The following is a 24,862-nucleotide window of genomic DNA, read 5'->3' on the forward strand; positions in this document are numbered from 1 at the left end:
GGGAGGGCTCAGCAGGTGTGAGAGGGAGACCACTTTGGGGAAGGTGGGGGGGGTTACCCAAGGCTCCTAGAGCACATCTCTGGTTGATGAGGCTGCGCGTGCGCGGCGGGGGGGGGGGGGTGTCCTCTCGGAGGGGACAGGGCTCCCTCCTAATGCCTCCGCTCATGCCAACCACCAGAAAGAAGGTAGGAAATCGCCATCCGGAGTGTGGGAAGGTGAGCATGTGGACACAGAAGGCAAGCCCGCAACTGGGGACAGTGGGAGGTCTGTGCTTGCTAATTAAAGTCGACCTGCTTGCATGTTTTTCTCCTCCAGTGACCCTCCCACGAGTTCCTCGGGGTAGATGGCCTCCCCCCAGACCGCGGTGCAACCAGGGCGGAGCGGGCTTCCCCCCAGGGCTGGGTTTCAGGATGCGTGTGGCAGGAGTGTGGTGGGAAAGGGGTGCACGAAGTAGGAGCGGCCCCCAGAGCTGGGCAGGGTCGGTTCGCGCACGCCGCTGCGCGCCCTCGGGGACCCGAGGGACCTGGCTCCAGGCGGGGACGGAAACCCCTGGGGCCGGGTTGCTCCACTCAGGCTGGTCCCGGGGCTTGGGCTTGCCACGGAGGGGCGGCTCCCGGGAGGAGCCGGGCTGGGACTGCGCAGCTCCGTGGGGCGGGGCCTCGGGAGGGGCCAGGGCCGGGGCTGGCGGGGGTGGGGTGGGGGGTGTGTCCCCCGGGTGGGCGGGGCCTTGGTGCTGTGGGCGGGGCTAGAGGGCGGGCCCTCGGCCGGGGCGGGGCTCCATCTGGTGGGGCCCGGGGCGGGGACGAGTGGGGCCTCGGCCGGGCACCGCGTGGGCTTTGCGTTCTCCACTCTGGCTCCGGCCCGGGGCGGTGGCTCTGGAGCGGCAGGCGGGCTCCACCCCCGGGCCGGCCGCGCGCCCGTGCCTCCCAATTCCCGGAGCCGGGGTGGGGGCTCGAGGCGGTGGCGGCGGCCCAGCTCCCGGCTGGGCGTCTGGGCGCGGGGCCAGGAAGAGCCGGGAGCGGCGGCGGCGCTCGGCGGCGTATTGCGGGGAGGGCGGCGGCCTGGGCAGGGCGGCGGCCTGGGCCGGCCGAGCCATGGCGGCCCCGGAGCCGGTGCCGAGGCGGGGCCGGGAGCGGGAGGACGAGAGTGAGGACGAGAGCGACATCCTGGAAGAGAGCCCGTGCGGCCGCTGGCAGAAGCGGCGAGAGCAGGTGGGCACGGCGGGGCGGGGCGGGGCGGGGCGCCTCCAACCTCGAGTGGAGGGCCCCTGAGGCTCCGCGGAGCTGTGCGGACCCAGGGGGGACCAGGAGGCCCGACACCTCTCCGAACACTCGCCCAGGAGGCCCCCTTCTTGATGGGCCCTAGCGCTCCTTTAGCCTGGCCCCCACGCCCTGGTAAGAAGGGCTAGTCTCCGGAGACCACCTCCCCTTGCCTTTGGGACCAGCTGTTAGCCTCCGGGGACCATCCCCAACCCCCTAAAACAAATCCCCAATCCCCTAGATATCACCGCCCCTTTGCTCCTGGGGGCGGCCCCTCTCCCAGGACCCCACCTTCCCCCCCGGAGCTACCCGGGCCTGCATGCGATACCTGGGCTGGTGAAGAGGATGTGAGCAGAGACCAAGACCCTGGCTCTCTTCCTCCCCACACACCGACCAACACGCTCAGCACCCCCATCCCACCAGGTGAACCAGGGGAACATGCCTGGGGTCCAGAGCACCTTCCTGGCCATGGACACGGAGGAGGGGGTGGAGGTGGTGTGGAACGAGCTGCACTTCAGTGACAGGAAGGCCTTTTCTGCCCACGAGGTAAGGCCTGCGGGCCCCCTCCCCGGCCCACCTCTCGTTTCCCTGGTGACCGCCCCGCCCCTTCCCAGGAGAAGATCCAGACCATGTTTGAGCAGCTGGCGCTGGTGGACCACCCCAACATTGTCAAGCTGCACAAGTACTGGCTGGATGCCTCCGAGGCCCGAGCCCGGGTGAGCCGCCAGCGCCCCCCGGGGTGGGATGCAGCCACTGGTGGGTGGGGTGGGTGTGGGCACCCGCAGGTGGTGGAGCCTGCCCACCTCGCAGGTCGTCTTCATCACAGAGTACGTGTCGTCCGGCAGCCTCAAGCAATTCCTCAAAAAAACCAAGAAGAACCACAAGGCCATGAACGCCAGGGTATGGGGCGTGGGCTGGGGCGGCGTCAGGGCCAGGATGGAGTTGGGTGCCGTTTGGGACAGAGATGGTGAGGGGCGCGGGGCGGTGTCGGGGACAGGCACGGGGTCAGGCCGAGGCACCTCAGGCCCAGCCGCCTTTCCCGCGCCCGCATCCCACGGAGCCCGTCCGCCGCCAGGCCTGGAAGCGCTGGTGCACGCAGATCCTGTCCGCACTCAGGTGAGGGTCGGGGCTGGCCTGAGCAGCTGCCCTGCGGTGCCGCCCCTCCCCGGTGAGCCTTGACCCGGCTTCCCCGGCTCTCCCGTCCTCCCCAGCTTTCTGCACGCCTGCAGTCCGCCCATCATCCACGGGAACCTGACCAGTGACACCGTCTTCATACAGCACAACGGCCTCATCAAGATTGGCTCCGGTGCTGGCGGGCTGGGGTCGGGCGGGGCAGGGCTGGGGGGCCCGTCGGAACGGAGGGCAGAGGATCCTTGACGCCTCTTTCTCCCCATGGTGATCGGCTCAGTGTGGCACCGAATCTTCTCCAATGGTGCGTGGGGACCCTGGGGGACGGAGGGCGGTAGAGAGGTCCAGGGTGCCCACTCTCCGCGCTCCCCGCAGCGCTCCCCCGTGATCTGCGAAGCCCCATCCGCGTCGAGCGGGAGGAACCTCGGAACCTGCACTTCTTCCCTCCAGAGTATGGAGGTGAGTCCCGGAGGCCTCGTCCTGCCTCCCCCTCTGCCGCGCGGCACCCGCCACCTTGTCCACCCGGCCTCGCTCTCCCCTTTCAGAGGTCGCCGATGGCACAGCCGTGGACATCTTCTCCTTTGGGATGTGTGCCCTGGAGGTACTAGCCCCATGGCCTGCTCCCCTCCCAGCTAGTGCCCCTCGGCTCACATGTGCCGTCCCTTCCCCATGCCTGACCTTGCCCTGCCCCCCAGATGGCAGTGCTGGAGATCCAGGCCAATGGGGACACCCGGGTCACGGAGGAGGCCATCGCTCGTGCCAGGCACTCGCTGAGCGATCCCAACATGCGGGTGAGCAGGCTGCCCCACCCCTCCTGCTGCTGCCAGAGTTCCAGGCGGGGCCGGTGAGGTGCTCTGGGCAGGCCCGGAGGTGCGGCAGGTCCGCACCTGGCCTGTTACAGCAGCCCTCACCTCCACCGCCCGTCCGCAAGGAAGGCCTTGGCGGAGTGGTACCGAGTCCAGATCCCAAGGCTCCTGGGAAAGGTTCTGAGCCGGAAGGACCAGAGGGCTACTGCGTGCTGGAGGTGCACTGTTTTGATGCCCATTTTGTAAATAGAGCGAGTGAGACTCAGAGACGCCTTAGATTGAGTGCTGGAGCCAGCGTTTGCATCCAGGTCTGCCCGCTCCACAACCCCGCCTGTCAGCATCCAGGAGGCAGGCTCAAAAGGATGCGGCCTTAGCTCGTTTGGGGCGGCGAGGCCGGGGGAGGGGGACCGGGCCAAGGGCACGTGGGATGGAAGCTGCACCTCTCCGGCCAGAGTCTGGCGACTGTCTGGCTTAACCGCATGGCCTGTGGGGCTGAGGTCCAGATGGGACTGGGAGCCCGGGTGGACAGGAGAGGCAGTGGAGGGAATGGACGTGGGACAGGGCAGGGACCTGGAGCGGAGCCTGGCCTGAGGCCACCAGAAGAGGGGCAGACTGCAGGTAGGTGGGCTGGCACGGGGCTACACTGACCTCCAGGGGCCTGGGCTGACCTGTGGGCGCTCCGCCGGGCCCCAGGGCTGCCAAGCAGGGCCTGGGGTTCTTCCTCCACGGGGCAGGCTTCGTCTGTGCTTTGGGGAGAGCACGCCGACTGGCCAGGATGGGTGTGAGGCTTCCTGGGAGCAGATCGTGGGAGTTCTGGGACCAGGGCCGGCTCGACTGCCCTGTTCGTAGAGCCCCGCCCTGCCCCGCCCCGGCTGCCGAGAGGACGCCTTTTCCTACCCACGTTCCCGCGTGAAGGCGCCCACGGGACTTCCAGGGAGGGGCCTTCGGGGGCCAGAGCAGAGGGACTGCACCTACTCTGGCCTCCTCTCCACACCCCCAGGAGTTCATCCTCTCCTGCCTGGCCCGGGACCCTGCCCGCCGGCCCTCCGCCCACAGCCTCCTCTTCCACCGCGTGCTCTTTGAGGTGCATTCGCTGAAGCTCCTGGCAGCTCACTGCTTCATCCAGCACCAGTGTGAGGGGCAGGCCGGCCTGGGGCGGGCCAGGGCCTGGGGTCGGATTGCGGAAGGGGGCCCGCGGGGCCTCGTGCTTCAGGGTGCCCCGGCCTGAGTGCTCTGTGGCCTGCAGACCTCATGCCTGAGAACGTGGTGGAGGAAAAGACCAAGGCGATGGACCTGCATGCCGTCCTGGCGGAGATGCCCCGGCCCCGCGGGCCGCCCCTGCAGTGGCGGTGAGCAGCCCGGAGCCCTCCCTCCACCGGCCCGCCCCCGGCAGGCCCGCGGCGCCGGCAGGACAGGCCGGCCAGCCCCCCGCGTGTTCTCACACCCGTCTAGGTACTCAGAGGTCTCCTACCTGGAGCTGGACAAGTTCCTGGAAGACGTCAGGTGAGAGCAGGAGTGAGGCTGGGGAGGGGGCAGCTGGCAGGCTGAGCCCTCAGCCACCCCACCCCCGTCGTGTCCCCAGGAACGGGATCTACCCGCTGATGAACTTTGCTGCTGCACGGCCCCTGGGGCTGCCCCGTGTGCTGGCCCCACCCCCCGAGGAGGCCCCGAAGGCCAAGACCCCAACGCCAGAACCTTTTGACTCGGAGACCAGAAAGGTCAGCCTCCACCCCTGCCGCAGGCGCCTGCCTGCTGCCGGGAGGGCTGCCCTCCTCGGGGCCTGCAAGTCTCCAGCCCAGCTCTCTTCCAGGCTGCCAGGGACCAGGGCCTGGCTGACCCCTTTGTGAGCTGGGGGGAGGAGCACAAGCTGGGGTCCCCCTCTTTCCCAGAGGCTCCCTCATCCCTGCCTCCTGCCCCGGTCCACGCTGCTTCTCTGATTCCACCCCCCTGGCTTGCTCACTCCTGGACCCTGGGCCGAGGCGTCCTCTCCACAGCCCCAGGCATGGTGTTTTCCCCAGAGTCCCCTCCTGCAAAGCTCCCCCCAACCCGTCGGGCTCAGCCCCCCCTCTGCCTTTCCACGTCCACACCCGCTGGGTTCCAGGGGCTCTGGCTTTGGCCTTGGGTGTGCCTCTACAGTCACCACCCTGATCTGGGCCACCTCCGTCCCCGCCTGGCTGCTGTCCGGGCCCCCAGCCTGGCCTCCTTCCTGCCGGCTTCCGTCTGCGCTCCGCCACGCAGCCCAAGGTCAAGTCCTGACGGCCAGAGCTGCCCAGCCATCACGAAGGTCCTCACCCCCCACTCCCAAGGCACCCTGAGGCCTGTGCTGCTGGCATCCTGTGCTTTGCCGTCACGTCCCTGCTGCTCTCTCTCCCTCTGCTTTCCACAGCTCTCTTTGTTCAGATGTTCTCCCTACCTGTGAAAACTCCTATTCATCCTTCAGTACCCAGCTTCAATATCTAATTTTCTGGAAGTTTTCCTTAAGTTGCCAGGCTGCTGGCAGTGAGACATGCTTCTCAGGCTCCCCATTTCCTATCTCCATGCCCGTTCTGGGCCCCTCTGTGGCAGCCCCTGCTCTGGCTGTGATCCAGGCTTTGTGGGTGACCTTGTCCTTCGCCCTGCCCCCAGGTGGTCCAGATGCAGTGCAACCTGGAGAGAAGCGAGGACAAGGCCCGCTGGCATGTGAGCATGGGGGTGGGGGGTGGGGGCTGCAGCTCACAGAGGCCTGGGGTAGGGCCGCCTCCAGGAGCCAACCGCGCCCTCCCGCCTCCCCAGCTCACTCTACTTCTGGTGCTGGAGGACCGGCTGCACCGGCAGCTCACTTACGACCTGCTCCCAAGTAGGCCAGGGATCCCTGGGCCGTGGTGGGTGGGGCGCAGGGCACGGCGGCGGTGGTGCTGCAACCTCACCCGACGCCGCGCCCCCTGCCCTGCCTCAGCCGACAGTGCCCAGGACCTCGCTGCAGAGCTAGTGCACTACGGCTTCGTCCACGAGGTGAGGTGTGCGGGCCAGGGGCGGCCAGCCTGGGAGGGCGCCTAGGGTGGGCCGCGCCCCTCCGTCCCCCCATGCCTCCCTCCACCCTGCAGGAAGACCGGACCAAGCTGGCCGCCTTCCTGGACAGCACCTTCCTCAAGTACCGCGGAGCTCAGCCATGACCTCGATCCAGTGCCTCAGTACCCCAGCCCCCGCCCCCGGCCCCCCACAGCCAGCCGTGGTGGCCCACAGGCATTGGCCCCTGGGTCTGCTCAGCATTGGCCCCTGGGTGGGTGGGGACCCGCGGCTGCCTCCTGCCCGCTTGCCTGCTAGTGAGGACCCTCCCCCCGCCCCACAGCATCCCCGAGGCCCCGGGGAGGGGCTGATGGGGAGGGGGGAGGCCCCACTGTCCCGAGGGCCAGGTCTCCTCCAGGCCACCAGCTTCCACAACCCCCCTCCCTCCCCTCCCCTTCATTTCCACCCCCTCTGGTCCCATGTGGTCCATGAAGGAGGAGGCTGCCCTGCAGGGAGCCCCAGCGCCGTGCTGGGCCGGCGGGGGACAGCCCTGGGCAGATGCGGGCCCGGGGACGTGCTCCATTCCGAGCTGGGACCACAGACCCACGCAAGGAACCACCACCTCAGACCGGCCAGTGTCAGGCCCACTGTCTGTCGGGTGCCAGGCAGGGCAGGAGAGACACTCCCGCGCCCTGGGGCCCCCGCAGGCCCACTCTGGAGCTCCTCTCTGACTTCCTGATGCTCTGAGACTGGGACTTGCCACCCCATCTGCAGACCTTCTTCCGGCTCCTGCAGCCCCTCCAAAGGGCTCCTTTCTCTCTGGTTCCCTGGCCCAGAGTGGGCAGGGTGCCTCCTCCGGGTCCTGAGGAAACCGGCCCCTGGCGCCCTCCCCCACCATGGCCCTGGCCACGCTCTCTTGGCCCATCTCCCTCCATTTTCAATTTTGGTTAATCACTCGTACACATTTTTAAGCTGCGTGTATAAATTTAGCCCATTCAGGTTTCTTTCTAAACATTTCTACTGGCACGCAAGAACAGCTTGCCGCCGCATTCTTTGTTGTCGCCATAAGGCTTTGCCACAAATCAGCGCATTTCTATAGCTCCGTAGGTCAGAGGTCTGGCACAGACCCCACCAGCCTGAGATCACGGAGTGAACAAGACTGTGTGTGTTCCTTTCTGATGCCGGAAGGAGAATCCATCTCCTGCTCCGTCAGGTCGTTGGCCTCGAGTGTCAGCCCAGTGCCAGGCGCCAGGCGGCACTTCGTTTCTTCCACTTCCTCGCGGTGAAGGGGCCCAGGTCCCCGCTTCCCCGTCTGCTGTAAACCGAAGGCCATTCTTGGCTTCCAGAGGCGCCAGATTCGTTGGCTCACGGCCCCTTCCTCCATCTTCAGAGCCAGCAACGTTGACGTGAGGCTTCCTTGTGAACCGTGTCTGGTTTTCTGCAGCCAGGGAAGAAGCTTCGTGTAATTACATGAGGTCCACCCAGATAATCCAGATAAGCCCCCCATCTCGAGGTCCTTAATCTTAATCCTAGCTTCACGACACCTTTCCCGTGTAAGGTCACATTCCCAGCTTCTGGGGTTTAGGAGGCGGATGTCTTTGCAGGAGCAGGGGTGTCACCCCTGCCCCCCCCCGCAGCATCACCCTAACAAGAATCCAAACACCTTTGACTAAGACATGTCAGCTGAATTACATGTACGAATACAAGTGATCGTAAGCATACTCCAATACTCTCTACAGAATTATTCAAGTTCTTGCAGCTTTCATTTTAAAATTCCAGTCTAACTTACACATCTAACTGAAATCCTAGTACGAAGCTGTCTGACTCTGCATCGTCGGAAACAGTCTGAGTGTGAAATGCATAACAGATTGTACCAGTGATTAAACCGAACTACCAGTACTATCTTTGCTGCATTGACTGTCTCTGTCAGGTTTTCATTTTCACTTTTTGTCTTTTCAGAGTTACATACATACTCTTTTGAAAGCGAAACTTTTTTTAGGCCAGTAATAAATACAGTCTCTAACCCTGATCTTTTCCAAACTCCACTTTCTTAGCTGTTTCTTCAGGCATTTGAGGTGCATTTCGCAAAAGCATGCACATGCTTTTATGGCTGGTGTCCTCTAGGGGAAGAGGGGTCACTGGCCTCGACCTGCTTACCCAGCATCGTCCCAGTACAAGGGCCGTCATACCTGGTGTGATGGGTATTGTCACAGCTTCACTCCCACCGATCTCAGCAGAGAGCAATGTGTCCCGGTGTTACATTTGCTTTCTCACCTAACTCTGTGTTTTCCCAGGAGTTAATGACTGCCTCTGGGGGGAGGATCTATATTTCTCACTGACTGCTCCCTAGATTTTCCTGCAGAAACGTGAACCGTCTCGAAATACCTGGGATCTGCTGCTTAATTGACTACCGTTCATCTTTTCCTGGAGCCCCCGGCATGCGACCTCTGCCCGGGTTCCTTGTCCTTGGGCCCGGGCCCCAGCTGTCGGCGGCACCCTCCTTTCTCTGGTCAGGGCCCATGAGTTCCTCTTCCCTCGTTCACTCTCTGCCTGAGGAGGGACAGCCTGCCAGCGTCCGAGAGACGATGCCTGGGGAGCCACAGGCTCTCTGCCTCTTTGTCCTTCTGCATCTGCTTATGAGTGTAACCGGGTGCAAAGCTGGGAAGATTCTTTCTCCCTAGGATTGCGGGGGTGTCATGTCATTTCTTTTCTAGTCCCAAGAACTTTCATGCCTTCCTGAATCAAGAAGAGCCTTTGTGATTTCTTCTCGCGCTCTCTCAACCTTCTCTTGAGTGCCCTGGAAGTTCTCTGGGATGTGTGCTGACGTAGCCTTTCATATATTGTCCAGAGAGCCCAACCCTTCAGTTCTAGGACGTTTTCTTTGCTTTTTTTTTTTTTTTTTTTTTTTTTTTCCTGATTTCTCCCCTCTCCATTCTATCCGGGACTCTTCCTTAGGTGTCCAGCGTTTTCTGAGAGGTGCAACGTGTGCTGAGAACACAGGCTCTGTGCCCTTAGCACTCTGCTGCTTCCCGCTGTGTGATATCAGTCTGCCCATCTGTGCCTCCTTTTTCTCACCTGTAAACATGGAGATAACGGTTCCCACCCTGGAAGGTAGTGAGAACAGTGCCCGGCACACAAGCCCCCTGAATGCACCACTGTCAGATTTCGCAGAGGGTGGGGCTTCTGTCCACCCCACACCCACCCCTTCATCCAGCCACCGTCTTGGAGGCCCCTGCGGTACTTGACCAGCTCTAAGCACTGGAGCATGCTGACGGGTGTGGTGATGCTTGCATTTTCTGCTTTCTGGCTCTGTGATTTTGTTGTTATGCATTCTGGAAGACTCCAACTTGATCTTTCAGCCCTTCTGTCTAACTGTCATGCTCTCATTTAGAGGGGCTCTTCCTGCTCGTCCTTATTGGCTCAATGTCCTTTTTTTTCACCTCTTGTTCTTGATTTTGGATGCAACATCCTCTTGAATATCTCTGAGGATATGGTTTTAGCTTTTCTTTTTTCCTTCTTCTGCTTGCTTTATTGGCTCTGTTCCTTCTGACTCCCTTTCCTTCTCTTGTTTTTTCCTCTTCCTCAGATGTCTGGTGATCCCAGGTTGCCCAGTTGCATTTAAGAATGAGATGAGAAGGGAGTTCCCGTCGTGGCGCAGTGGTTAACGAATCCGACTAGGAACCATGAGGTTGTGGGTTCGGTCCCTGCCCTTGCTCAGTGGGTTAACGATCTGGCGTTGCTGTGAGCTGTGGTGTAGGTTGCAGACGCGGCTCGGATCCCGCGTTGCTGTGGCTCTGGCGTAGGCCGGTGGCTACAGCTCCGATTCAACCCCTAGCCTGGGAACCTCCATATGCCATGGGAGCGGCCCAAGAAATAGCAACAACAACAACAAAAAAGACAAAAGACAAAAGACAAAAAAAAAAAAAAAAAAAAAAAAGAATGAGATGAGGAGATGGAGTTCCTGTCGTGGCTCAGTGGTTAACAAATCTGCCTAGGAACCATGAGGTTGTGGGTTCCATCCCTGGCCTTGCTCAGTGGGTTAGGGATTCGGCGTTGCCATGAGCTGTGGTGTAGGTCGCAGACGCAGCTCGGATCTGGCGTTGCTGTGACTCTGGGGTAGGCTGGCAGCAACACATCCGATTAGATCCCTAGCCTGGGAACCTCCACATGCTGTGGGTGAAGCCCTAGAAAAAGACCAAAAAAAAAAAAAAAAAAAGGTGATGAGATGATCTTAGTGGCTGGAGCTCATTGCCTGGTGAGCTTTGAGGTCAGGGATCCAGCCAGGCCATTCTCCTGACCACCCCCCGAGGCCAGTCTTTTCTTTTGTGTTGGGAGCTGCTGCAGAGATGCTCTTCTGAGAATTGTGGGTGGCACGTGCTTGGGGCCAGACTCGGAGCCAGGAGTGGAGGCGGTGGAAAGGGCAGGAATCTCCATGATGCCCGCATTTCCAGAACAGGACGTCTCCTCCGAAGGCCCTCGAGAGCTCACCTCCTCATCACTTCGGGCAGGGACTGAGGTCGGCCTGGTCTCCGGGTTACAACTGACTTTCACAATGATCCTTTGGGCACTGACTCCAGTGCACTTAAGCAGCTCCCATGGTCCCCTGCCTCCAGCTCCACAGTAGTCCACCTCCGCCTTCATGGGTTTCCGCCTTTACAAAATCCTCTCCTCACCACTTCAGAGAGCCGGGAGAGGAGGACAACACTGTCACGTTTAACTAGCGGTGTCTGTACTTCACGTTAAACTCCCAGCGTTGAGAAGAGGCACTTTCCAGAAAGACACCCAGCTCCTCAGGACACCTGAAGTCACTAGGCTGACAACCCTATGGCCGGAGCTTCACTGAGTCAGGGTCTTGGAATGGGTGTGGCATGCAGCAAACGCCCAGGGCACCCAGAGCCACGGAGGGACACCTGGAGCCTCTAAAACATAGTTCAGGAACTAAGGGGAGTCTGAGCGCATACCTTGCCCATGGGATTGGCTCACAAACATATCTCTTGGGTTGCAGTTCTGACGACTGTACACTGACTCTATGGGGCCATCAGCTTTAATTAAGATGCACTGCTTGGGCATATATCCGGACAAAACTCTACTTAAAAGAGACACATGCACCCGCATGTTCACTGCAGCACTATTCACAATAGCCAGGACATGGAAACAACCCAAATGTCCATCAACAGAGGATTAGATTAGGAAGGTGTATATACACACAATGGAATACTACTCAGCCATAAAAAAGAAAGACCTAATGCCATTTGCAGCAACATGGATGGAACTAGAGACTCTCATACTGAGTGAAATGAGTCAGAAAGACAAAGACAAATACCATATGATATCACTTACAACTGGAATCTAATATCCAGCACAAATGAACATCTCCACAGAAAAGAAAATCATGGACTTGGAGAACAGACTTGTGGCTGCCTGGGGGGAGAGGGAGGAAGTGGGAGGGATCGGGAGCTTGGGGTTATTGGATACAACTTGGAATGGATTTACAAGGAGATCCTGCTGAGAAGCATTGAGAACTGTGTCTTGTTACTTATATTGCAACAGAACAAAGGGTGGGGGGGGGAAATGTATACATGTAAGAGGAACTTGGTCCCCATGCTGTACAGAGGGAAAAAAATTAAATAATAAAACAAGAGAAAAAAAAAAAGATGCACTGCTGTTTTATGAATCACTAGGAAAGAAAATGCTGCCAGTTGGATGAAGACACACCATCCTCTGGTAGGCGCGTTCAGAGAGGGATGATGGAAAGAAGATGCATCTCGCAATCTGAGTCTGATACGGGGCGTTGTCACCTCTTTCAACTGAAGCCCTGGAGGGGGTGCGTGCCGCCCTGCGGGCTGACACCGAGGTTTTCCAGAGAAGGAGGCAGAGAAGCCGAGCGGCGGCAGGGGGCGGAGCGAGGGGCGGGCCGGGACGGACCAAGGCCAGCGGAGGGCGGGGCTGGTGGAGAGCGAGGCCCGGGCGGCGGCGCGCGTCCCCGATACCGGCCCAGCCCCGCCCCTTCCGGCTGCTTCTCCCGGGGAGTTAACTGTCCCTCCCCGCCCCGGAAGTGCGTTTCTTTTCCTTACACGCCGCTGGGGAAAAAGGGACTTTTATCGCGAGAGCTCCGTCCTTTTGAGAGCGCCTCCGCCGGCGCCCAGGTCGCGCGAGACCGCGGCAGGAGCCGAAGCGTGTGCGCGCGCGCGCGGCGGCCGCGACGGGCGCAAGATGGCGACGGCGACCATAGCGCTAGTAAGTGAGCCCCCCTGACCGCGGGCCGCCGCTCAGACGGCGGGAGCGGGTTGGTGGCCCCCCCGGGGCGCCTAGGGCCCCCCCGGGGACGCAGCGGTCGCTCCAGGGCCCCACGCGAGCTCCTGCGGCCTTCGGCCGCGCGAGGCGGGGGCGGGGCGGGGCGGGCGCGAGGCGGAGGCCGGCCCGTGGCCGCAGCTTCCGGCCCGTAGGCTGCAGCTTCCGGCAACGAGCGCGGGAGGGCCCTGCGCGGTAGGGTACCGGGCGCGGCGAGGCGCTGTGCCGCGCGCCGAGCCAGGGTTGTTTACGGTGGGCCGGCCAGGCCCCGACGGGCGGCGTCATGGCGGAGCCAGGCGGCCGTGGTCCCCCTCTGCCGACGGGGTGCGCCTCTGTCCCCGACTTGAAGGCGGGGCTCCTGGGAATGATGGCGTCTCTCCCGCCCCGGCGTGCGGGGGCCTGTAGGAGGGGATTCGGGCTTGGCGAGGAGGGAGACCTTGGCTTCTTGCGTACACCGCTGTGACTGCTCCCCGCTCACGGAATGGTTACCAGCTAACAAGGCCTCCGGCTTACACTCCTCTCCGAGGAAGGGAAGACGTGGCCCGTCATTACATGTTTCCTAAGCAGTTACTTTGTCCCGAGCGCTGCGCAAGGATTTGGGGGAACAGTAGGGAACCAGAGGCAGTCCTAACCCTGTACAGGAGTTTAGTGGACACTGGAGACCAGTTCTTATCCAGGGTGCTCATATACTGGGTGCCCAAAGGAGCCATGCTGGGGGCGGGCACCTGGAGGAAGGAGCTCCTGCGGTGCTTAGTGCTCACCTGCGACCGCCTCCCGGAATGATTAGCGTAGATGGACCACCCCGGTCACGCAGCACTTGCGTGGTGGAGTCCCTTTCACTCTTCTTTCTCCCAGGCTGGTGCCACTGACTACCCCCTAGACTCTTCATAAGACGCTGCATCCCTTTATTTACCTGCCGCCCTCCTCTAACTCATGCTTGGGGATGTGGAGAGGTCTGTTTGAGAAGCTAACTTCCGTAAGTGGCCAAAGGCTGGACTGACAGGGAGGCATCTGAGGGTCAAGGAGTGTACTTAGACTGTCTTGATCAAGCCCCGAGTTGGGGGCTGATGCCACTGGGGCGGAAGCTCCCAGTAGGAGAGAGGCCCTAGGCTCTGAGGTCTGGCCAACCTCACTGTCCTCTTTGTACCATGTGCTGCTTCCCTTTGAAGTCACAGGGGCCACCTGCCTCTGTAGGGAAGTTAGAGATAAAAAGAGAGGGAGGTTGCGGACTCGGCGACTGCCCAGGCCCCAGAGTTGGGTGATGGGAAAGAGGGAGGCTTGGAGACAAGGACCATAACTCTGGGGAAGGTGTGGGAGGCGGAGATGCCAGTGAGGGGGTGCCTCATGCCCGAGCATCCACAGACCTGTGTCAGCGCTGAGCCCTGGCCTTGGTGGGTGCCGGAGGCTGGAGCCTGCAGGACTTCTTGTTGGGGGACTGAGGGTGAGTTGGAGCTTAGCTCTGCGGTGGCATTGGGCCAGTCACAGGAGTGGATGTGGGCAGTGAGTCTGAATCCCATGTGCAGGGGTTTTATTTCTTTTCTGACTGCCCCTTGGCATATGGAGTTCCCAGGCCAGGGATCAGATTGTAGCTGCAGTTGCCACCTAGACCACAGCTGTGGCAACATGGGATCCTTAACCCACTGTGCCTGGCCAAGGATGGAACCTGCGTCCCAGTGCTCTCAAGATGCTGCCAGTCCCGTTGCACCACAGCAGGAACTCCTCGGGGTTTTCAGTAAAGGTGTTCATTGCCTATCCTCATTCTCTCAAGAGGTTAACGTACCTGTGTTAATAAGCACATGTTCACTGTAAAGGCCCAGGCTTAGCTCATCTGCTTCTGGGAATGAGGTCCGGCCTATGGTCCGACATGTTCCTCTTCTATCGTTTTGAATGGATAGGTTTCTAGAAGGGTCGCCTCTTTCGCTCCTGTCCTTTCGAGCATGGTGAGAGCTTATGGCGCATGCATACTGAGCAGTGCTGGCTTGCTGACCTAAGCTGTGGCTTTGGCTCTTGTGGAACGTGGGATGGGGTGGCCCTGAACTTGGCTGACAGTGATCTGCTGGGGAAGGACCTAGGAAGGCATAGAAGTGCCTCTTCTCTCTTGGGTGCCTTCCACCTGGTGGCTGCAGAAAGGGGCCACAGCATCTTCCTATGACCCCTGGACTCAGTCCCGCTTGGGGTTGTGACCCTTGGGTTCCATCTGGCAGTAGTCCCCTCTCCCCTCCACAGGGGCACAGCTGCTTGTCGCCTCGTAGAGAGGCCATCTCTGGCTGCTGTGGCCCAGTTTGCTTCCCTTCTCCCCACCCTGTGCTTGGCTCTCTTCTTAGTGCTCATTAACTACAGAGATAATCTCATGTAGGTGCTGGTTGCTGTGTCTCTTGTCTTGTTTTTGCTGTGTGTGCAGTGCCCTGCGCAGAGCCTGGCCGTGCCGGGGACAGCGTGGCACCAAGGGAAGGGATTGAACGCGTGGAGGCAGCGTCCTGCAGTGGCCCTGCTCTGGGGACCTGACTTGGACGGTCTAGTGACTCTAACAAGCACTGCAACCCATGGATTGCTTGCTTTGTGCAGGGACGCCCTGAGTGCTGGAAGGGGGCCGCCCGCCGTCTTCCCGCAGCCCCAGGAGACAGGCCTGAGGAGCCTGAAGCCTGGAGACCTTAAGTGCTTCACTTTTCTGGTTAGAGAAAAGTTAAGTCGGATGGAAATTATCATTTTGCCCTGGGTTGGTGATCCATGGCAGTGTAGGAGTTTGGTCCTAGAATCGGGGGGCAGTCCTGCACCCCCATTCCCCTGCCTGAGGGGGCGTCTCACTCCTCAAGGCCCTGCTGCCAGGTGCTTGGGGGCTGTGACTGTGTAGCCTGCCTTATTCGTTGCCGGAGGAGGACTGCAGGTGACTAGCTCATGTGTCTGCTTGGAACAGAGTCCCGGGCTCTGTGGGACTGGGGGCTTTGCTTCTGCCACGAATGGGGTGGGACAGCCTTGTTGAATTCCTGGTGGACTGAATTTGCAGAAGTCTCTTCTGAGCACTGTCCTGCTTCGTGTCTTGGCTTTTAGACTAATTTGGGAGGGTAGGAAGTTACTTACAGACGCCCTCAAATTGACCCTGTTAGCAGGGGTCTAGAGGTTGGATTGCACCCCCAGACTGGAGGTGACCTCTGCTCTGGGTGTGTTCCAGGGGCTGCCTGGGGCCCTGGCGGGAAAGCCAGACTGACCTTGTCCCCAGATGCATGCTCCCCCTGGGTGGGACCTGTGCCAGAAGGGCCCCCCTTTGTCTCTCTCTCGAGGGCGCACTTTCTAAGCAGCAGTGGTGTCACGCTCGGAGGGGTTCCAGGGCAGGAGCAGGGCTGGGGCGGCCGCAGCGGCCACCACCCCGGCCATGTCTCTGGTGCGGGCAGGCTCACGCTGCTGTTTCTCCTTTGAGGCCGGAGCTCCTGAGACATATGGCGCTGGCCAAGTCACCCCCACCTTAGGCGTTGTGCATGGGGCCCCAGGGGTGGGCCCGGCTGTTCCTGTGTTCTTTCTAGACGCTTGTGGGTCTTGTCTTTGAGCTGGGAGTAGGTTCCTGCTGTGTGGCTTCTGAGAAGGTGGGGAAGTCTCAGGGCCCTTCCACTAAGACCCTTGGCCTGTCTTTGCTGTGCCACCCTGCTAAGCCCAGTCCTTCCACGGCCCCTCTGGGTGTGGCCAGCTGTCGTTTGCCCTGAGTGAGACTGCCGTGGACAGCTTGCTGCGGGGAGGGAGGCGCGCACATGCAGACCCCTGCCCGGCCCTGCTGCTCTGCCTGGCGCCGTCTTCAGGAGGGGCCTGGGACCTGGGCCAGGCCAGGGACTGTTGAAGGCACTGGAGCTGATGCCCAGGTGTGTGTACAGGGTGCCAAGAGGTGCCCTCTCTCTGTCTCAGGAGGGGACGAGGGCCACCTGTGTTCCTTGTCAGCTTGTCCAGCTCAGTCTGGCTCAGCCTGCTAGCAGGGGAGGAAGCCTGCCCTACGACCCCAGCTGTGTGGCCCTGGGCAGCTCCACACCCAGGAGAGGGCATCTTTCCTTGCCCTGAGGCAGGAGCACGCCCTGTTCTCTACCCTGTCTCTTCCTGGGGGCTCGGTGCCTACAGTCTGTGGTGGTCTCTGCCAGGCCAGCCCCTGTGCCAGGGCCCCGGGCAGCTGCAGGTGTGCTGGGGGAGGGGGCAGGCCGGGGGGCGGTGGGGCAGCGTCAGGAGCGTTCAGGGCCCAAGTCTGAGCTGGTCCCTTCGGGACCCCTGCCTGGCCTCCCTTGCTGGTCTGTGGAGCTCGGCTCTTAACCAGGGAAGAGGAGAGGGCCTGGGCGGCTGGGTCTTGGGGACATCTGTTACAGCATCTCCTTCCTGCCTGCAGCAGGTCAATGGCCAGCAAGGAGGGGGGTCCGAGCCGGCGGCGGCGGCGGCAGCGGTGGCAGCGGGAGACAAATGGAAACCTCCACAGGTACTGACCTTAAGCATCCTCGCCCTCAGGCCCGCCTGCCTGCCTGCCCGCCCGCCCGCCCGCCTGCCTGCGTGTCCCTGGGCCCAGAGAGACTTGGCCAGGGGTGGGGCGGGAGGGGCCCGAGGGACTCCTCTCCATCTCGGGGCAGAGATGCCCGTCCTGCCCCCTCGCCACCCAGCCTCTGGCCTGGCTCCCTGCCTCCACTTAAGTGCCCTCCCTGCTTCTGGGGTGGGTCGCAGCCTCATGTGTCTTCAGACACCAGGCCGTGGTGGCTGTGGTGGCTGTGGTCAGGGGTGTTGGGGTGCTGAGTCTCAGCGGCTCGAGCCCTTAACTGGTGGTGGTGTCGTGCAGAAGGGCAGACGCGCTGCTCCAGTGCCTGCAAGGTGTTGAGAGCCCCTTCAGGTCCCTTGTTTCAGTACCACGTTAAAGCAGGACTGTGTGTGAGTCTGAGCACGGGGTTCGGGGGACGTGGGAGAGCTATCCAGCTCCGTCTGGCCCTGAGCAGCATGTCCCGGGGCAGGGGGCGGGGGGCGCTGGGGCTGCTTCGCTGGGTAATGCAGTTCTTCATGCTTCTCCATGGCAGCGCCTGCCTGCAGAGGGTTCCAGCCGGGGCTCTGCAAGGTGACCGGAGGCCCGTTGGGGCGGGGCTCCCAACACGTGGGGGGAGAACCATGGTTTGCAGCCTGGATCCTGGGACGTTGGGGGCTGAAGCTATTGGGCAGAGGGGTCCGTGTCCCTCTAAGCAGCCCTCCCCCAACGCTGGCTGGCTGTCTCCTCAGTCATTGGTTGGTAGGAGAAGGGCCTTTTGTTTACCAAGACAAAGAGGGATTGAGAAGTTTCTCAGGAGCTGAAGGGGGTGGCAGCGATTGCCATGGTGACAGTCTGCTCCAGAGGCCCAGCCCCTGGCTTCTCCCACCCAGGAGAGCTAGGCCTGGGGCCAGCTGGGAGGACGGGGAGGACAGCCTGGCAGGGGCCAGACTGGGCTGCCACGGGAGGCGCTTCCAGGGCTTCCTGCCCTTTGACCTCGTGCTGGAAACCCAGCACTCCAGCTGGTCGGGCTGGTGGTTCTTGGGGCTCGGGTCCGCCGGCCCCTTCTGCCTTCTTTGTACCCCGATCCTTGCTCGTCACCCCGGTGCGGGGGCCCTGCCTCTCTTCCCTGTGGTCTGTCCCAAGGCTTCGTGCTGGGGACTGCAGCACACCCTTCTGGAGTGAGTGGGTGCTGCCGCCCAGCACGGGGTACGGAGGCAGGCGTGCTCTGTCCCCCGGCACACGTGCTCTCCTTGATCTGGGGCCGTGCTTCTCTGCCAGTTTACACAGCCGCGTTCTTTCCCCTGCAAACGGCTTGGGAATGCATTTTGATGCAGGGCATGGAAGCCTAATCCTAGTAGCATTCACGTTGGTCTGTGATGGGCTGGGGACCCCACCCCAAGCGTCTCCTGGTCCGTGCTCGCCTAGGGCGCTGGCGGATGTCCACTTCTGTCCCTCTGGCTGGTCTGCTCCTGGCTTCTTTTGCCAGGGTGCTCGGCACAGCCCAGGCAGGGGTTTGGTGGACGTGGGCCGGAGCAGACACCTCCAGACGCACAGGGCAGCGCGTGCCCTGCGCGGGGCTGGGCAGGGCACTGCACAGAGGTGTGTTGCGCGGGAGGCCTTGCCCACACTGGCTCTTTTGAGTGATCCCTGGAGCTTGTCCCGGGTGGGGAAGCCGGCTGGGGCCAGGGGAAGGTGTAGGGGGCCTGGTGCCAGGCAGTTGTGGTGTGAGGCATGCCAGAGCCTCCAGAGAGCCCCCCATCCTCCCCGCGCCCTGGAGGACAGCGGGGCCAGCTCTCGCACTGCATGGGCTGGAGGTCCTGGGGTCAGGCTTGCCACAAGGGCCGGGCCCCTCTTACTACTTGCTGCCTGTCTTGGAGACTCCTGCTCTGGCTTGGCCAAGGGCCCCCACGTACCTGTCTGCCTCCGTGCGAGTCCTGCCCGTGGGTCCTGGATGGGCATGGGGGTGTCAGGTGGGCAGACACGTGCCCGGGCCAGACGGGAGACCGTTTGGGCCCCGGCCTCTCTGGCCGAGATGGGGCTGAGCTGGAGGCCGGGTGCAGGTGGCGGAGGGCGCCCTGGGGCCCTGCGAGGGGGGTCTTGAGCTTGGTCTTCATGACGCCCTGCCCCCCCCACCAGGGGACGGACCCCGTCAAGATGGAGAACGGGCAGAACACAGCCGCCAAGCTGGGACTGCCTCCCCTGACGCCCGAGCAGCAGGAGGCCCTCCAGAAGGTGAGCGTGCGCCTCCCGGGGCGCGGGGGCAGGGGGCGGGGGGCTGGCGGGGGCGGGGGGAGGCCCGTCTCCCCTCAGGCCGGGCCCCAGTGCTCCTCTCCGCCTCGTCCCGCAGGCCAAGAAGTACGCCATGGAGCAGAGCATCAAGAGCGTGCTGGTGAAGCAGACCATCGCGCACCAGCAGCAGCAGCTCACCAACCTGCAGGTGAGCCGCTGGGCCCCGCCGTCCGGCCGCGGCCGCGGCGCTGGCTCTGCTGGAGGCCGCCCTGCCCGCCCGGGCCGGGGCCTCGCCGCCCCTCCCCGCCACCACCACCCCTCCTCTGCCTTCTCTTCCTCCGCTCGGGCCTGTGGCCGTCCCCACGAGGTGTTGCGGTGCTCGGGTTCTCGAGGACTCGTTCTTGGGACGCCTGGGTTTCTCCCTGAGGCCCGAGTGGCCCGGCCTTACCCACCTGTCGAGCACCCACGGCCCCTCCCCAACCCTCCTCTGTGGCCCTGCGCCCCCACCCTTCCCGAATCGGCTCCTCTTCTCGGACTTCAGACTGTGGCCTCAGGGCACCCCTGAGCCCGTGTGTCCCCAGGCCGCATGGCTGATGGTGCAGCACGTGGGGGTGTTCCTCCCGCACCCCACGGCCTCGGGTAAGAGCCGTCAGGCCCCCACCCCTGCAGCGAGTCCCGCGCACCGGCCTGCGGCCCGGGGCTGGGAGGGCGGCTCTGCTGGGGCACCTCCGCGAGGCCCTGCCCTAGACCTTGGCCAGAGGCTGCAGTGGCTTTGGGGAAGAGGACAGGGTGAGGCTGACAGGTGCCTGGGCCTCGAGCCCCCCGCTCCCCGCCCGCCCAGCCCTCAGACATTCACGCTGCCAGGAGACGCCCTGGCTCTTGACCGCTCCAGCCGCTCCTCCCTCCTCTTCCTCCCCCTCCTTCTGCCCCGCCGGCCAGGCTGCGGGGCGGGGCACCTGGGGCTCTGAGGCCCCCCTGGGCAGGTGCCGGTGGCCGGCCACTGGCCGGCAGTGTGGGAAGGCAGGCGGGCCTCCTGGCAGGGCGGGGACTCCAGCCTTGCCGCTGTCTACGTGAGGTGTGACGAGAGCGGAGACTGCTCGGCTCCAACAGACTGAACTCTGTCTTTACTGTCTTTCAGATGGCAGCAGTGACAATGGGCTTTGGAGATCCTCTCTCACCTTTGCAATCGGTCAATAGACATGCTCACTTCTTCCGGGGCTCATGTCCTTAGTCAGGGCTAGAGGGGGGCAGTGCAGCCGCGTGCTGGGGACCTTGCTCCCCAGCCGGCCCTGCCCGCCAGCTCGGGACGAGCGCAGCAGAGCGCCAGGCGTGGCGGGGCCAGCGGGGTGGGGGGCACCCACCCCGGGACCGCCCCTGGGGAGGCCTGCATCTGCTCTGAGGGCCCGCCTTAAAACTAACCGGCCAGGTAACTGCGGAGGGCAGCCGGCCAGGAGGGTAGCTGCCCGCGCCAGGCCCACCTGCACCCATGCCGCCTGCACGCACAGGGTGCGCCGTCCGGGCCCCCAGCTCCCCAGTCTCCAGGCTGCCCGGGCTCCTGGGTCGGTCGGGGTCAGGCCCCCAAGGAGAGAAGGGTCTTAACTTTCGGCCCCATCAAACCCTGGAGGGGGGATGGATGGAGGGGGTGGGGGCTGGGGGACCCAGGCCAATGAGCGAGGGAAGGACAAGGACTCGGGCCTTGGGCCTGGCAGTCAACGAGGGGTAGAGGCCATGCGGCCAGGGCGCAGGCAGTGGCTGTGGCCCGAGTGGGCCAGGGAGGAGGCGGAGGCAGCGGCCTTGGTCTCGGCCGCCGTCGGCAGAGGCGTCTGGGAAAGAGATGCCCCTCCCCGCCGCAGAGGCAGGCTGAGGAGGCGGGCGTGCTGCCCTCCCTGGGGGACGCGGCCCTGTCCTCGGGGGCCCGGCAGACCCCGTGCCCTCCCTGGGAGGCGGCTTGTCTGTGGGGATGTGGCAGGGCGAGGGCTCTGGACATACCTCCTCTTGGGGAGCCCGTGCTGAAGGGGAGAGCTCTGACCTCAAGGGCAGATGGCTTCAAGTCTAGGGCACCCAGTGCGAGAAGGGACATGCTTCTACCTTGGGGGGGGTGGTCCTTGGTCTCAGCTGGGAGCCTGAGGCCTGTTTGTTGAGAAGCTCTTTGGGGCAGAGGTGGACCTCGTTTCTGGGCCCACTCTGAGTGTGGGTTGGGGAGGCCCGGCCTGTCCTAGGCCAGTTGGTGTGTCTGAAGAAAGAAGCTGGCCTCTGGTTATGGGGGGCCTCGTGGGGTGCGGGGGTCCCCTGCCTGCCCTGGGCCTGTGGCCTCCTCTCCCGGTGGCCCCTGCATGTGGCGCTGGGACCCTCCCTGCCTGGCACGTAGCGTGCGTGGTGGCAGGGCGGGAACAGTAGCCTCGAGGGAGCAGCTGCTGGGCATGCCCCGGCGTGGAGGTGGTGTCTGCCCAAGCAGGGCCCTGGGGCTTCTCCCTGTGGCGGCTCTGCCACCTCCCGCTGGTCCCCGGCTACAGGCAGCCCTTTTGTGAGGGTCGAGGCACTGGGGCCCTGCGCGAGCCCTGCTCTTGGTCTTCTCTCCAGAGAGCCTCCCCAGGGTCTCTCCTGGGCGGAAGCTCTCCTGCCTTCTGCCCCTTCTCTCGCCCCCACACCAGTGGGTCCCTGCAGCCTGGACGGTCACCTCCCCCCCACCCCCCGTCGGAGCGCTTGGCCAGGACCCTGGGAGGATCTCCCAGCCCACCTGGGTGCCCGGTCCCAGACCGGAGGGCACTCAGCCCTGCCTCCCGACCACCTGTCAGCTTGGCTGCCAGTTGGCCCAGGACCTGGGTGGGCCAGGGTGCATCCATGTCCTTCCTTCAGGCCTGGCTTTCCTTCCTGGGGGTGGGGTCCTGCCGACACCTACCACCCTGACTGCAGGGGCTCAGCCTGCACCACACGGCCACGTGGGGAGCCCTCCCCACGGTGGAGCTGGGTGGGTGGGCCCGGAGGGGAATGGGCTGCCCAGCCTCCCACCGCCCTCTCACAAGCCAGTGGCTCTCTCTCCCCTTGTGTCCTGCTCCAGATGGCAGCTCAGCGGCAGCGGGCACTGGCCATCATGTGCCGGGTCTACGTGGGCTCCATCTACTACGAGCTGGGCGAGGACACCATCCGCCAGGCCTTTGCCCCCTTTGGGCCCATCAAGAGCATTGACATGTCCTGGGACTCCGTCACCATGAAGCACAAGGTGAGCTTCGACCCGCCCCGCCCGGCCCCCGCCCGGGCTCTCCCGGCCTGACCGTGTGTTCCTGTGTCCAGGGCTTTGCTTTTGTGGAGTACGAGGTTCCGGAAGCGGCCCAGCTGGCCTTGGAGCAGATGAACTCCGTGATGCTGGGCGGCCGGAACATCAAGGTGAGGGCTGAGGAGGCAGACCCTCGGGTCACTGTGCTCGGTCAGCCAGAAGCTGCGGGGCGACTCTTCCAGGGACCCAAGTCCCCAGCCTGGCTGACGGGGGCCTCTTCACCTTCTGTCTCTCGCCCAGGTGGGCAGACCCAGCAACATAGGGCAGGCCCAGCCCATCATAGACCAGCTGGCCGAGGAGGCACGAGCCTTTAACCGCATCTATGTGGCTTCCGTGCACCAGGACCTCTCGGACGACGACATCAAGAGCGTGTTTGAGGCCTTCGGCAAGATCAAATCTTGCACGCTGGCTCGGGACCCCACAACTGGCAAGCACAAGGGCTATGGCTTCATTGGTGAGCTTGAGCGGCCGGGGCCCGGGCCGGGGCCCAGACCCGCCTGACACCGTGGCTGACCATCACTGCTGCTCCTTCTCTGCAGAATATGAAAAGGCCCAGTCGTCCCAGGATGCCGTGTCTTCCATGAACCTTTTTGACCTGGGCGGCCAGTACTTGCGGGTGGGCAAGGCCGTCACACCCCCCATGCCCCTGCTTACACCTGCCACACCTGGAGGCCTCCCACCTGCTGCCGCTGTGGCTGCTGCTGCAGCCACAGCTAAGATTACGGCTCAGGTGAGGGCTGGTGCAATCCTGTGGTTTGACTGTGGGCCACCGGCCCTTCTGGTCCTTTATGGCTGGCTCTGAGTGCAGGCAGCCATTGGGCAGGGACTAAGCATGGTGGTCTCTCTGGTTGCAGGAAGCAGTGGCAGGAGCAGCGGTCCTGGGTACCCTGGCCACTCCTGGACTGGTGTCCCCTGCACTGACTCTGGCCCAGCCCCTGGGGGCTTTACCCCAGGCTGTCATGGCTGCCCAGGCCCCAGGAGTCATCACAGGTGAGCCTGCTTGGGTCTCAGGGTTTCCTTCCTTCCCCTGCCCCGCTCCTCCTGGCGTGACGCCTTCAGCTGCCCTTAATTCGCTTCCTTGGCCGCCTCGGCCCAGGCAGTTCCGCTGTGCTCAGCGGCGCTCTCCTTCCTGGGAGTGGCGGGGCAGGGGGAGTGACCGTTGGACCTGGTGGGTTTGCTGCAGGTGTGACCCCGGCCCGGCCTCCCATTCCCGTCACCATCCCGTCTGTGGGCGTGGTGAACCCCATCCTGGCCAGCCCTCCGACGCTCGGTCTCCTGGAGCCCAAGAAAGAAAAGGAGGAGGAGGAGCTGTTTCCCGAGTCTGAGCGGCCGGAGATGCTGAGTGAGCAGGAGCACATGAGCATCTCGGGCAGCAGCGCCCGCCACATGGTGATGCAGAAGCTCCTCCGCAAGCAGGAGGTGGGCGGCCGGGGCCAGCGGGGTGGGCTGGGGTGGGGTGGTCCAGCCAGCCACAGCTCTCAGCTGTCCCCCCCACAGTCCACAGTGATGGTTCTGCGCAACATGGTGGACCCCAAGGACATCGATGACGACCTGGAAGGGGAGGTGACTGAGGAGTGTGGCAAGTTTGGTGCTGTCAACCGTGTCATCATCTACCAAGAGAAGCAGGGCGAGGAGGAGGATGCGGAGATCATTGTCAAGATTTTTGTGGAGTTTTCTGTAGCCTCTGAGACTCACAAGGCCATCCAAGCCCTTAATGGGCGCTGGTTTGCGGGCCGCAAGGTGGTGGCTGAAGTTTATGACCAGGAGCGTTTTGACAACAGTGACCTCTCCGCGTGACCTTGGCCCCGTTTCCCCGGACTCGCACTTTTTCCTTGTTTCCTCTGGGTTTTATAGAGTGATTCGGTGATACCTGGGGCTCAGCCGCCCAGCCTGTGGATAAAGGTGCAGATGCTGCTGGCCCTGAGAGTCCCTGTCTGACGGTGGTCTTATTGGCTCCGGGGGGGTGGGGGGGGCCCGGGCAAGCACCGGGCGGGTCTGGGGACTGAGTGGGGCGGGGGAGGCGTCCCCGGGGGTCTGCGGGGGCTGCTAGGTTCCCGGTCCCCGCCCAGGGCAGCGGAGGGTCGTGGGCGTGGCTTTCCTGCTGTGCGGGCGGGGTGCGGGTCGGGTTGCACTGTCACCTCCCCAGGTAGTGCTGGGAGAAGGCTGGCCCAGAGTTCCTCAAGCTCCCGGACACGTCAAGCCGCCAGATACCTGGAGCGCCGCCAAGGCCCGGGCGGCTCCATCTCGGAGTCGCGAGGCCAAGTGAGGGAGGGGGCCGGGTGGGCGAGAGGCTGCAGCAGGACGCTTGAGGCCCGGCCAGGTTGGGACTGGCTTTGAGCGGACTTCAGCTCCCACCATGCCTTGCGCCGGGGCGTTGGCGTCGCGGGGCGGAAGCCGGGCTTCCCGACGGGCCGTG

General features: G+C 63.2%; 2 protein-coding genes across 14 annotated transcripts; both read left to right on the plus strand.

Annotated features, from left to right (window-relative positions):
• NRBP2 (nuclear receptor binding protein 2) lies at positions 773-8,082 on the plus strand. 4 transcript variants are annotated; one of them, XM_021090472.1, is made up of 20 exons: positions 773-1,211; positions 1,683-1,805; positions 1,874-1,975; positions 2,070-2,159; positions 2,335-2,375; positions 2,471-2,565; positions 2,668-2,691; positions 2,763-2,846; positions 2,933-2,988; positions 3,083-3,178; positions 3,289-3,411; positions 4,194-4,326; positions 4,440-4,542; positions 4,646-4,696; positions 4,776-4,911; positions 5,295-5,477; positions 5,819-5,872; positions 5,966-6,029; positions 6,129-6,184; positions 6,277-8,082. In XM_021090472.1, the coding sequence occupies exons 1-20, from the start codon at positions 1,095-1,097 to the stop codon at positions 6,343-6,345; spliced, it is 1,800 nt and encodes a 599-aa protein (XP_020946131.1). In that variant the 5' UTR covers positions 773-1,094; the 3' UTR covers positions 6,346-8,082. The 4 variants fall into 4 exon arrangements, with proteins under 4 accessions (XP_020946131.1, XP_020946132.1, XP_020946133.1 ...); XM_021090473.1 differs by lacking the exon at positions 3,289-3,411 and having other exon boundaries at positions 774-1,211; XM_021090474.1 differs by lacking the exon at positions 5,295-5,477 and having other exon boundaries at positions 775-1,211.
• PUF60 (poly(U) binding splicing factor 60) lies at positions 12,188-24,372 on the plus strand. 10 transcript variants are annotated; one of them, XM_021090440.1, is made up of 12 exons: positions 12,221-12,415; positions 16,827-16,913; positions 19,080-19,175; positions 19,291-19,380; positions 20,311-20,361; positions 22,231-22,392; positions 22,464-22,556; positions 22,687-22,900; positions 22,986-23,176; positions 23,301-23,436; positions 23,630-23,865; positions 23,944-24,372. In XM_021090440.1, exons 1-12 carry the CDS (start codon positions 12,392-12,394, stop codon positions 24,241-24,243), a joined length of 1,680 nt encoding a protein of 559 aa, XP_020946099.1. In that variant the 5' UTR covers positions 12,221-12,391; the 3' UTR covers positions 24,244-24,372. The 10 variants fall into 10 exon arrangements, with proteins under 10 accessions (XP_020946104.1, XP_020946101.1, XP_020946099.1 ...); XM_021090441.1 differs by having other exon boundaries at positions 12,278-12,415; positions 16,830-16,913; positions 23,944-24,365; XM_021090438.1 differs by lacking the exon at positions 12,221-12,415 and adding an exon at positions 15,040-16,317 and having other exon boundaries at positions 23,944-24,365.

Source organism: Sus scrofa, chromosome 4 (genome assembly GCF_000003025.6).
Source record: "Sus scrofa isolate TJ Tabasco breed Duroc chromosome 4, Sscrofa11.1, whole genome shotgun sequence".
Classification (NCBI taxonomy): domain Eukaryota; kingdom Metazoa; phylum Chordata; class Mammalia; order Artiodactyla; family Suidae; genus Sus; species Sus scrofa.